This window comes from Dipodomys spectabilis, unplaced genomic scaffold (assembly GCF_019054845.1).
Source record: "Dipodomys spectabilis isolate Male_0828 unplaced genomic scaffold, ASM1905484v1 ptg000526l, whole genome shotgun sequence".
NCBI classification, from domain to species: Eukaryota; Metazoa; Chordata; class Mammalia; order Rodentia; family Heteromyidae; genus Dipodomys; species Dipodomys spectabilis.
The window spans coordinates 3,175,129-3,187,835 of NW_024871203.1; the positions used below are offsets into that span (position 1 = coordinate 3,175,129).

General features: G+C 36.2%; 1 protein-coding gene across 1 annotated transcript in view; it reads right to left on the reverse strand.

Annotated features, from left to right (window-relative positions):
* Nucleotides 1-4,295: 4,295 nt before the first annotated feature.
* The window catches only part of Phex (phosphate regulating endopeptidase homolog X-linked), a 209,091-nt gene continuing 200,679 nt past the window's right edge, over nucleotides 4,296-12,707 (reverse strand). The window contains exons 22-23 of the mRNA XM_042670171.1: nucleotides 10,703-10,779; nucleotides 4,296-7,701 (exon numbers count right to left, since the gene is read on the reverse strand). Of these exons, the coding sequence (XP_042526105.1) occupies nucleotides 7,599-7,701; nucleotides 10,703-10,779 (180 nt within the window). The 3' untranslated portion in view covers nucleotides 4,296-7,598. The remainder of the gene's footprint in view (nucleotides 7,702-10,702; nucleotides 10,780-12,707) is intronic.

Below are 12,707 nucleotides of genomic sequence, written 5' to 3' on the forward strand. Positions count from 1 at the left end.
CAATTAGTTAAATGGTCATGGGCAAGTTATTAGCCTCTCCAAACCTTGGTTTCCTTATCTGTGAAATGATAATAATAGGTATCCAAGTCACTGTTATAGTTAAATTAGGTAATACAAGAAGGCACTTAGTGCACATTTGGCACATCGTACATCCTCAATAAATGGTAGCCAGCATTATCAGTGAAGAGGAAGTTCTGGAATTCTTTCTAAAGGACTCAAGATGAAACTCCCACAAGTATAAATTCCTATACATTGATTCCATTATTTTCTAACAGATTACTATAGAGGCATAACTTAAAACAGCTAGTAAGTCACAATTCAAAAACATGTTTGTGAACTCTGACCAATGTCCAGGAAACTATTGAAGAATAAGCTCTGTAGTCAGACAGACACGACCTTATTTCTGGTTCTCCAATTACTAAAGAAGTCTGGGCAAGTCCCACAAATGTTCCTCACCTGCTCAATGGAAATAACAACTATTGCATGATGGTTATAATGACTGACTACAATGCAGGTAAGGCCTAGCAGAGTACCCAGGACATAGTATGTCAACAAACAGAAGCTGTTTTCATCACCATCATCATCATCACCACCATCATCATCATCATCATCATCATCATCATCATCATCATCATCATCATCATCATCATCATCATCATCATCATCGTTGGGTAAAAGATTCATTAAGCAATGACAATTGAAAATCTGGCCAATTTTGGAATAAGTATATTCAGGACTACTTTTACTATTCTTCAAATATCACTGGAGTGGGTGAGTTGTTTGATTGTTATCTAGCCACTGATTCCATAGACTTCTAAATCAACTTGGAGAGGAACACAAGGAACTTTCCATGTGGTAAACTACACTTCTCTTGCTGTCTAGGACATCTTTAGGAATTGGCAATGTATGTAATACTCAGTATTTTAGAGAGCAGAATTTTTAACCTAATTATTCACTTCTTTCTCTGTAAAGTTGAGTCTGAATAATTAGAACACTACTTTTGTGACATGGATATGAGCACTCACCTTTGTTGCTTAGAATCTGAACCTGGACTTACTCCGCAAGTAGGGAAAGCATAAAACAAGAATAGGGTGATTAGTATTTTACATTTGATAATCAATGGAGATATAGAAGCAACCTTAATATAAATTCTCAAAACATACTGGAAGAGATTCTACTTTCTTTCAGTATTTTCATAGGATATTTTATTGACTTTCTCAATGAATCTATTTTAAATGCTTACATCATATAAAAATCCACATTGTAGCCATAGATTCTTATATTCAGTTACCTTAATTGAGCCAATTAACAAAACAAAATACACATTCAAATGAAACATGTATCTAAACCAATTAGGAATAATTAAAATTATAGATCAGGTTTTCTTTCACTGATCACAAATTATTGTAATGCTTTTGTGATGCTCATTTCCGGGCTCACTTTGGTGTGTTTATTAAAGCATGGTATTGTCAGATCACAGGGAGTATCTCATTTTCATTTTCATATCTCCAATTCTAAAGGGGATTAAATTATCCAATTAAGCTGTTAATTAAAAAGACTCCTACAGAATAAACTGCAGGCTACCAATGCCATTTCAATTTTCATTGTGCTGTGCTCAAAAGCAATTTTCTAAATTCCGAAGAGCTCAAAGTTACTACCCTCGATTTCACTTTAGAAAAAGGTAGCTAGAAATGCTAGCTGAAGGTCCAACCCATTTCTTCTCTCTGAGAACATGGCAGTACTATGTGACCTAGTCTTCCCTGTGGTTAGATTTGGCCATATGACTGAGTTCTAGCCAATGGATTAAAACAGGAGTAAATGTAGACTGCTCCCAGGCCATTTCTCATTCATCAGTTAATTGTTGATGAGTATGTATTCAAAGGTGTGTTGAAAATGGTAAAATGCCAATATGGAAGGAACCTGGGTCCCCAAATCACCAGGAAGAGGGAAGTACACTGATCACTAATACCCATTAAGTATGCAATGAGAAAACTTAAAACTTAAATTGCTCTAACCCAATGATAGTGTCTGTTTCTAGTATGGCTTTACTAAAGAAATCAACTTGTATATACACTTTGCTAATTTGGGGAGGGGAAGGGAAAAAACAAAATGCTTAAATAGGGATACAGGTTGACCCATTCTAACAATGAGATACACAAGACACCATGTTGAAAAACAAACTTTACAATTTAGGCTAGGCAGGGTGGAGGGAGCGTACTTGCGGAGGTGGGAGGGGAGGGATGGTAGGGGAAAAAAAGAGGAGGAGGTAACAATGCTTGATAGGAAATGGACTCATTACCTTACTCATGTAACTGTAACCCCTCTGTACAGTATTTTTACAATAAAAATCGTATAAAAACATTACAAAAAATTAAAGACATTAGTTTAAATCTAAACTTAAAAAAAAAAGAAATCAAGTGAGTCCCCCTATGGTATACCCCTGTTGTCACTGTATTTGATGTTGGTGCCCTGGTATTGTATATACATTTATCTGAATTAGGGAAGGGAAGGCAAACAACAGAATGGTGAGACAAAGGACAAGGGGGAACCAATGCAACAGTGATACTCACAAGACAATATGTTAGACATGATCTGTACAACTTGAGGGGAGGGAAAGGAGGAGAAAAATGAGGGAAGGGGTAACAAGTTTGACAAGAAATGTACTCATTACCTTACTTATGTAACTGTAAACCCTCTGTACAGCACCTTGACAATAAAAATTTTTTAAAAAAAGAAAGAAATCAAGTGAACTTTAGGGACATGTAAATAACTTGAAGCTAATTGGAAACATTAGTGTTCTTCAAATTTTTATTAGATCTGCTTAGATATGTACTTGAAAATCTAAACAACCTCAATACCTCTTGGGTCTCATAAAATCTAAATCACATAGACAATAGAAAGATTCTGAAATTCTTGTCTCCATTCTCCTACATTCTATGCTTCCTATCCATATCTCAGAGATCATTCATAAACTCTCATTTTATTCATTTTTCTTTCTGCCACTACTGTACACACACACATACACACACACACACACAAATTCTTATTTCATGAATAAGCTTAGGAACTAAAAATGCAGAAACTAAACTGTTCAAGAGGATCATCACCAGGTTATACTCAACAACTCATTCATTACCCACTAGCTCTGAATCATCTGATGTCTATTTCTTATGATGCTCTGATCTTAAACAATGGGATGGCCTAAGACTCTGAAAATTAGTACTTTTCCAGATCTTAGACTATATCAGTGCCAGAAAGCATTTGAAATAATCAAGAGAGGATTTTTCTTGTACTTCCTGTCTAACCGCAACAAGCTCCATAGAGAACTTAGGAATTCCATAGTATGCCTATACATTTGGGTAGACTCAATCAGGGTGGTCAAGCTCTGAGAATTCTGTGCCACTCAATCATTGTCACCAGGCAATTCCAGGTCTCTGAAAGTACATTGGGCAAAGATATTCTATTAACATATGTGTAGCTACCCTAGAGAGCCATAGCCATTCAAAAACAAAAGCACACTGAAAATGAATTAGGGTACCTAGTCAAAGGAATTTACTGGAATCTTAGTTCAATAATTCTTTCCCAGTGCTCCAAACTGCTCCCCAATACACTTATACACTAATATGCATATGTATCACCACATATTCCTCTGCACCACTCAGCACTACAATTATACCCATCTACATATTCATCTCCCATGTTCAACTAGAGTGTTTGTTGAAGCCAGAGACTTTATATTACCCACCTTTTGTGGCACAAAATCATTGTTGCAAAAAAAGACACTGTTGAATGACTGTATAGTTAAAAGAATGGTGAGGGCACAGAGAGAATTGTTTGGGCTTTGAGAGCAACGATCATTGCCACTTCTGTATCGGTCATAGTATGGTAGAGAATTTTCTCAAAGGCATATTTTTTTCCTGAGTAGGAATATTGTTGCAAAGGCAATAAACCACATCTGTTGTCTTATGTTCTGGAAGAAAATAAAATGACCACCTTGTAAACATTGCATTGGCTATGGGGAAAGTTACTGCATCCAGTCATTTATTTATCACAGAGTAGCTGAGTAACCATTACATTGAAATCACTAAACCATCTATGTTTAGGTGGATAATATAAACTAGCCATCAAGAAAGCTAGTCTACTACAGTGTTTTGTATGTGTAAATTTTGGGCAAATATTTTCCAAACTGGAGCAGAATGACAATAGATGCAAGAGATTTTAATCATTGTTCAATAAGGAAGAGACAGAAATTCTTCAATCCAACTTTTATTGTCCTTAAAATCATTGCTCTCATTTCACAAATAGGGAGAGAAAACACAACCAAACTAGTTTCATAACAATGACCATTTAGATTTTAAAAAGAATACATTATACAATAGTATCTTTTATCAAACCAGTGGGGCACAGCCACTGGTGAAGACAATGTTGTTGGATGCAACAATCGCATATTCTCCCATAATTCAAGGTGCAACTGAGACAATGTTTAAAATATCAAGTAAGATAGCTAACAAATGCCAAGTGATTATAAAATACTGAGTAAATATACTAAGAAATAGGATAACCTAAGGAATAAAGGTTAATCTGAAGGTCAGTAGCCCAAAGCACAGAGACTCTGTCTATCCTGACTCTGAGATACTTGACAAGCAATTTTCAAGCCTATCCATTTCTCTGGCATGAGCATAACCTGTCTGGCAAGTCATAGTTCCTAGCTCCTTCTTAGTGATGCTCCAGGGCTAAATAAGATAAAATTTATGTGCTATGCTTTAAGCTCCATTGAGGTAAGGCACTAAATAAACCTCAGGGTAATTTACGAATCCTGAGCTTACATTAGTCATGTCCCAGTCTATCTCATAAAAAAAGGGGGAAAAATGGAAATTGGAGGCCAGTGCTGAGCACTTGGCACAAGAACTCAGCAAACTTTGGGCAACGGTGATAAGGCTGAAAAATATTGTTCTATATACACAAAAACCTTGACTACCCAAGAGAATTTCACACACACACACACACACACACACACACACACACACACACACACACTCACCTCTTTTCAATGCTCAGACAATAGTTGACTGGCAGAACAGCTGTATGAGTCAGAGAAGTATGTTATTGCAGCCTTAATCTGAGACCCAATATTTAATTTCCTTTTAATTTACCATAATTATTTTTGTGGAAACTTTATGGCACTCCTCCACTAGATATGCTGAGGGAGCATGGTCAAAAACCTGTCTTCTTTTCAGAGCCGTAGGCCAGCTTTTCTCTATTTTTTTCATTCTCTTCCAGTTGCCTCTGATCTTCCTCCCTCTACCACTTAATGTCTCTCTCTCATTTTATTTTTAGCAATCTGTTTTGAAGAAAATGACAAGATTGTAATGTGAAGAGTTAAACAGAAACATTTGGAAATCTCATCCTTCTAGAAATGTGTTCTAGCTCATAGGGCTGAGTTTGTATTGATACTTTGGGTTTCAAATAATGGCCATCCTAACTGCAACTTTCAATACAACTAGATTACATCAAATAACGTTACTCAAGGCAAGGTAGCCCAGCTCTCTAGAAATTGTGAGAACCCCAGCTGATCACCAACCACTTTTCCTGACTCAACAATCCAATTTCCAAAAAGATAATTGTATGCTTTTATCAAACACTTTCTCTGTCCTGCAGGAATGTGTTTATTTAGAACTTATAAAAGGAAATCTTGAAGAAAATGCAATTCATGTAAGTATGACAAACCTCAACTCCTTTTAAGTGGGCCAAGTGCAGGAATAAAACAAGGATTATCTTGTAGGTCTAAAACAAATCTGAATGCTTACTCTAGAGAAATGGCACATACATTTCTGGCACCACTGACATAATACTGCTTGTGTTTCAGATACAAACAAAGGTCACGTTAAGCCATGGTTAAGAGGAAGAAAAGGTAGCTGCCCTTCAGAAGTGTATCCATTCAGAGAGGAGGAAGTCAAGGGGAAAATCACTCTCCTGACTAATGCAGTGTAATTGTTTTCCTCATGATGGTGTCCCGCCATTCTTCTCCCTTCAGAAGTTCCCATGGTTACAGAAGGACAAGGCACGCACTTACATTTCCTCCAAAAGGATGACAAGTCACAATGATGCAAAATGACTTCCTGTGGTTAGTCTGAATTTGGCATTTTGCTTTAAAGATTTTTCTATTGGCCCACTTAACCCAGCACCTCCTGAGCAATGACTAATGTGATGAAGGTGGAAGGATGCCTGTATTAAAAAGCAAGAAATACTAGGTAACCACTTTAATACCATTACCATTTTGGACAAGAAAGAGAGAGACATTTACTTAAAAGGATAATATTCTGAGGATCAAAAACCTAATACTGCTCTTTCTCAAGTCTATTTAGAAAACCTGAAGAGTAAAAATGATGTGTTTTAGTTCTGTACATTTTAAGTTGCATCTATCTTTAAATATCTTCAATCAAGAAATTGTTAAGTGAGAGAAGGGGTAACAGTGTTTAAAAGGAAATGCACTCATTACCTTACTTATGGAACCATACCTCCCTGTTCATCATCTTTACAATAAGTATTTTTTAAAAGGAAATTGTTGAAAAGTCTTTCTTTTAATGAGAGGTAACAATAAGCTATAAAGGAAGGTCATTCTGCTTGGTCCTCAATGTCTTGTTTATCCCTCTGTGCTAAAGGAAAACAAAAGTCATGTGTTCCTTCTGCAGAACTGGAAACCCCTCCCTCTCACTGCGGACTTATTTCTGAGCTAAGAGATGCACACAGGTGAGGATAATGAAATAACCATAAATGGGGCCTAAGAACTGTGCCCAGCAGATGGACGATCATTGAGAGGCATGCAGGCTCAGTAAGATTTGGGAGATATTCAATTCCTAGGTTTTCCACTGCTGTATGAGTAGGAGTTTTTAAGACTTTTGCAACTACCTAGTAGACTTTCTGACATCTTTGTTCATGCTGGCCTAAAGAGGCTACTCAGCAATATCAGGTGTTAGCTGTGAAGTATGATTTCATTTCAATAGACTACAAAACTGAAGGCATTAACTTCATTAAAAACTATAAAATGGAAATACAACCTATTTCTCATGGAACTACCTTAGCGTTAAATATCAGGGAATGTCCTCTACAAACTCTGGCACTGCATTCCAAGGAATTGCAAGGCCTTGAAGGCATCCGTACACACATCTTCTTCATTGTAATAGACTGCTCCTTTTTTTATGGGTACATTTGACTTAAGCTCCCCACAAAGCTATAGAATGAGATGGCAGGTACCACTCAGCTGTGGCTAACACACGACAATGGGCAATAGCAATATGAGCAGAGAGTGTTTTTTCTTTTGACAAAAGTAGCCTAGGGATTTGCTTTTGTTGGTTTGGTTTTTGTTTTTAAAGAAACATCCTTGGTTCATATTTTATATTCCTTCCCTGTTTTAAGCTTTATGACCCCGAACAGATAGTTTAGAATGGGGCAGGTCATCTCCTCAAATAACAAAAACATATTAAAAATAAAAAACCCCTCAGGGGAATGTAGGCCTAAAGCAGTAGGCGATGAGTGTTTAGTGCCACTTCTGTTGACACTGGGCTGCTCTCTCTGGACAGCAGAAAGCAGCACTCCAACTACCAGAGTCGGCAAGATTCCATGCCTCTGTTCATTGTGGAATTAGGTGGACAGTTAAAAGCTTTCTGGAATTCTTCAAAGTTACTAACAGCACCATTGACCCTGGGAGGAAAAAAAAAGATACAATAAAGTACATATCAATGAATTCTTAACAGATGAACAGATTCTGGATGAAATAGTTAAACAGTATGTGGTTTGAATTGCGTTTCACTCATTCAATCCTTTTACAAAAGAGACAAATAAAGCCTAAAATCAGTAAGTAAACTTCCCAAGAAATTAATAGCACTGAGACTAGAACCACTATCTCCTCAATGCCAGGCAATCATCCTAATTACTTTTCTTACATTCTTCAGATTCCTATAAAACTGTATCATGTCCAATACTTAGTTTTCCTAATTTAAAAAATTATTTTTGCTGCCCACTAGTGACTCATACCTGTAATCCTAGCAACTCAAGAAGCTGAGATCTAAGGATCACAGTTGAAGCCTTCCCAGGCAAAAAAGCACATGAGAATTTTATCACCAATTAAGCATCAAAAATGCCAGAAGTAGAACTGTGGCTCAAGTAATAGAACTCTAGCTTTGAGCAAAAAAAAAAAAAAAAAAAGTTCAGGGATAGTGCCTAAGCCCTGAGTTTGAGGCCCAGGACTAGCACAAAAATATTGCTTATCATGGAAAGTATTACTGCCATAAGGTGTGTAAGTATTAAATGTACACACTGCTAATTTTTCCATAGGTAGCCATGTTAGTACTACTCAGATCAAGGCACAAGCATATCCATTCTGAAGGCTTACTTATATCCCTTACCAAGAGTATCTCCAAAAATAATTACTGTTATAATCTCTATCTCCATAGTTCTGACTGCTTTTGAACTTCCTATGAACTCAATCCACAGTATGCAGTGTTTTTGTCTTTGATTTTTTTTACTCCCTATAATGCCTCTAAGAGTCTTTCATGTTCCTGCATTTCTATCATTGAAGAATTCATTTAGTCTATAAAACACTTTGTCTACATTCCTATTTGGTCTGGAGGCTCACATTTACCTAGAATTTAGTGTGTGAAACAATCAAATGATGAATAATAATAAATAGTTGGAGTTGTTATAGATGAATAATTTTTCACTGGATTTTAGCTCCAGAATCTTGTTTTCTTGAAAGTTCCTGACTACAGTAAAGACTATGAATCCCTTACCCAGCATTTTGATTGCATAATTGCATTATATTATTTGCCCTGCACTCAAAATCTATAGTTACTACAGAAATCAGTAATATACGAGGCAAAAAAATACCTACCTACTCATCTATTTCTTACTCAACTACACAGTCAAAGGGTTGACTAGAAATTCAGCACTCCCAGTCACTTTTTCTTCCCTAAGGGCATCAGAATGAATGTATAGCACATATTCAACAAAACTTCATAACCTCTTGTGCTTTAGCTGGGAGATATATATATATATATGGAGAGCTCAGAGTGTAATTCACCTTAGGCAACTGCTAAAGATAGAATATAGCTGATAATTAGTAAGCATATTCTGCAAATCACCAGCTACCATCCAACATTATAAGCAACTAGTTAGTAAAAAGAATTTTGTTTCTAAAGCTTATCCATGGAGTAATTAATATACTGTGTAGTTTCGTCTGTGCTATTTGTCAGTGGGTGCACATTTTAGTACATTAGAAACTGTCGGCCTTCATGAGGGTTTAGCACAGTGGGGGAGACTTTCCAACACAGTGATTAGATTTTTATGCTACTGGGTAATTTATAGACAATTTTGAAGCATAGAAAAAGCTGAAGGAATAAGACTTAAATATAGAAGAAATTTTACATGACTTTCTTCAGTTTGCTAATGGATTCATTTAAATATGAAATGTAAAGATACCTAGGTATATGTTCTAAGCAAAGAGTGAATAACTCTAAGTTATTATGACCCATTGAGTTTCTAATTATGATTATCTGCTCTCTACTATAAAAAAATCTCAAGGTGTAGAACTTAGCACAGAGTAAGTAATATTAACCATAATTTTGTTTTCACTTAACACTTCATACATTCTGACAATTAAGGTTGCAATTCATAATCCATTCCCCTTCATCTGTAGGCAACTGTTTCACATTATGATACAAGATGAGAACCAAAAATGCAGTATCCCTGAGTCTAGTTATGAATTATAACCGTTAAATATCCACATATATCTCCCTTTGTGCTCAGAACTATTCAGAAAGAGGGCACTCATGCATAGGTGTTGGTTGAGTGTGTGAAAAAGCAAGAAGTCCTAAATAGAATATTCTTTAACAAGACATAAACCAGAGCTCTTAGTGTTTTAAGGTAGATTGTATCACCCCCCCCCCCCACACACACACACACATACACACACTGGTTCTTGCTTGGCATTTGTGCTCAAGGCTGGTGCTCTACCACTTGAGCCACAGTTCCATTCTTGCTTTTGGTGGTTGATTGGAGATGAGAAGCTTTCCCTGTCTGGGCTGGCTCCAAACCATGATCCTCAGATCTCATCCTTCTGAGTAGCTAGGGTTACAAGCATGAGCCACAAGCATCCAGCTAATATCTTTCCCAGCCAAACTAAAACTAAAACAATGATATGGATTCCAATTATATTGGAAACTTATGATCTTGAATGCTACACTAAATTCAAGATGTGTACAAATGGTTCACACATGGTTACAGAAATTTAGTTCAAAAAGCACTGAGTAGACCAGCTTATTATTTTTTGGGGGGTGGTCCGGTCGTGGGGCCTGAACTGTGGGCTTGGGCGCTGTCCCTCAGCTCTTCAGCTCAAGGCTAGCGCTCTACCACTTGAGCCACAGTGCCACTGCCGGCTTTTTTCTTTTTGCTTATGTGGTGCTGAGGAATCGAACCCAGGGCCTCATGCATGCAAGGCAAGCGCTCTACCACTGAGCCACCTTCCCAGCCCCTAGATTAGCTTATTATTAATGAAAGAAAAGCTTACTATCTGTTTGGCTTGATTTTGTCATCTATAAGATGGACATGGTGGCTTTTGTTGACCTCACATATACTAGAATAGCTAGGGATGGGAAGATTGGGGCAAAGCACAGTTCAAAACTAGTGTCACCATTTGCCTACTTACCTAAATTGAGGAGGACTGTGAGCACCAATTTGAACCTGTTCTCGGGCAGCTTCTGGCCTGTAGGAATTGCACCTTACCTAGAAGAAAAAGGCATCTCAATAAATACGCTTCCATCCCAAGATAGTTTAGTTTTTACTTTCTTAATTATTCCAAGTGAGACTGAAGAATAATTTTTAAGATCAAAGGATGACAAGATGTTTTAGAAGATCAAGTAAAACCTCCGTTAGTAGTAACAATTATTATCCTAATCCCTAGAGCATAAGGTTCCAGCAATGTGAAAAATTCCATCAATTGAGCAAATTAGGAAGGTTTCCAGACAAGTGGAAAGAGAGGATAGTGTCAGATCTTTAAAATCCTAAGCAAAATACCAAAGCATTTGAATTATATTTAAACTCTGTTCTTCAACAAGAAAATAAAAGCCGTATTTTTCAATCATTTATCTGACAGAGGTATTTAAGAGGAAGAAGAAATTAGAGATATTGTAGAAGATAATTTCTCAATGATTAATGTCCACTAAATAAGTAGAAACAGAAATGGAAAGAACTAAAAGCATGAGAATACCCTCTAAAAAGAGAAAATGTCAGATCACAGAAAGTAACAGTGATATAGAAAACATGGTAAGTATTATGATGCCTGTGCTTCTGATAAACTATCAGTGATAGAGCTTCTGACTATAATTTTGAAGATAATTTTTATAATGTGATTTTTGAATCTCCTCAGAAGCTAATATGAACTTGATTTTACCTCATTTCTTCTTGTTATTTTTCTCATATACTTACATAGTTTTATAGTATTTTTAATTTTATGTATAATTTAAGAGCTTTCTGAAAACATGTTATGGTTTTTATTGGTTTTATAGTATTTTCCTAGGAAGTAAACAACTTTGCTACCTATAAGCAGACTTACTCTCTCATGTGTAAAAGATTAAAAGTCTTTTCAATATGTCAATGAGCGTTAATTTTTCTCATTCATGATAAAGAAGTAGCATTCCACATTTTTCTCTAAGTCTTTCTCTAAATCTGTCTAGTTAAATCAGATAAGGCTTGGTATCATGTTTGAAGGTATTTTTAAATTATACTTATGACATCAATATCAACTAGATTGTTTTATCAGCAAAGAGATATTATGGACTAGGATGTAAATAGTAAGAATGTATGGACCCTGGCTCTTTGTCCTCTACATCACAGTTTAGCAACTTTCTCCTGTAAAGAGACAGAGGTAAATATTTTAGGCTTTGAAAATCATCAAGTTCATATTTCAAATACTCAGTTCTGCCACTGCAACACAAAGCCACCCACTGATAAATAAATAAAAGACAATAGTTGTTTTCCAATAAAACAATATTTGTAATGTATTTTGGAAAATAGGCAATAGACCAGACTTGACCCCAAATCTAGAAAATTTCATTTTTGAGTGTGTATTTTAATACCTAACCTAAAAAGGAACAACCCAAAAGGAAGACTCCTTAGATAAATTGTGTTAGTCTTATCCTTTTGATGCACTTGATCTAAAAATATCAAATGCCTTTTATGTATCCAGCATCTTTGCTAAGTATTATGGAAATACATAAAAAAGTAGGGTAAAAACAAAGGAGGGGGTAACAATGCTTGAGAGGAAATGTACTCATTACCCTACTCATGTAACAGTAACCTCTCTGTACAGTATCTTTATAATAAAAAATATATTGAAATAAAAAAGTGTAAGGAACCAGATTAGCTGTGGAGATAAAACGGAGTCTTGAGCATATTGAAAGCAAATATTCCATAACATGGCAATATAAAACAAAATAATGAGGACTGGAGTTCTTAGGGAAGCGTTTGTTTACTATATGGAGGAAGCAAAACTCAACATGGATTCTGAAGGATAAACTTAGATCAAATAATTTGTGGGGGAGAGAACAGGAAAGGGACCACATTAAGAATCAGAAGCAGGGCCATGAAGACAGTCATGAGAATAAGTTGGTGGAGTGAAGGTGAGTAAAGCTGACTGGTGAAGAATTTCTTTT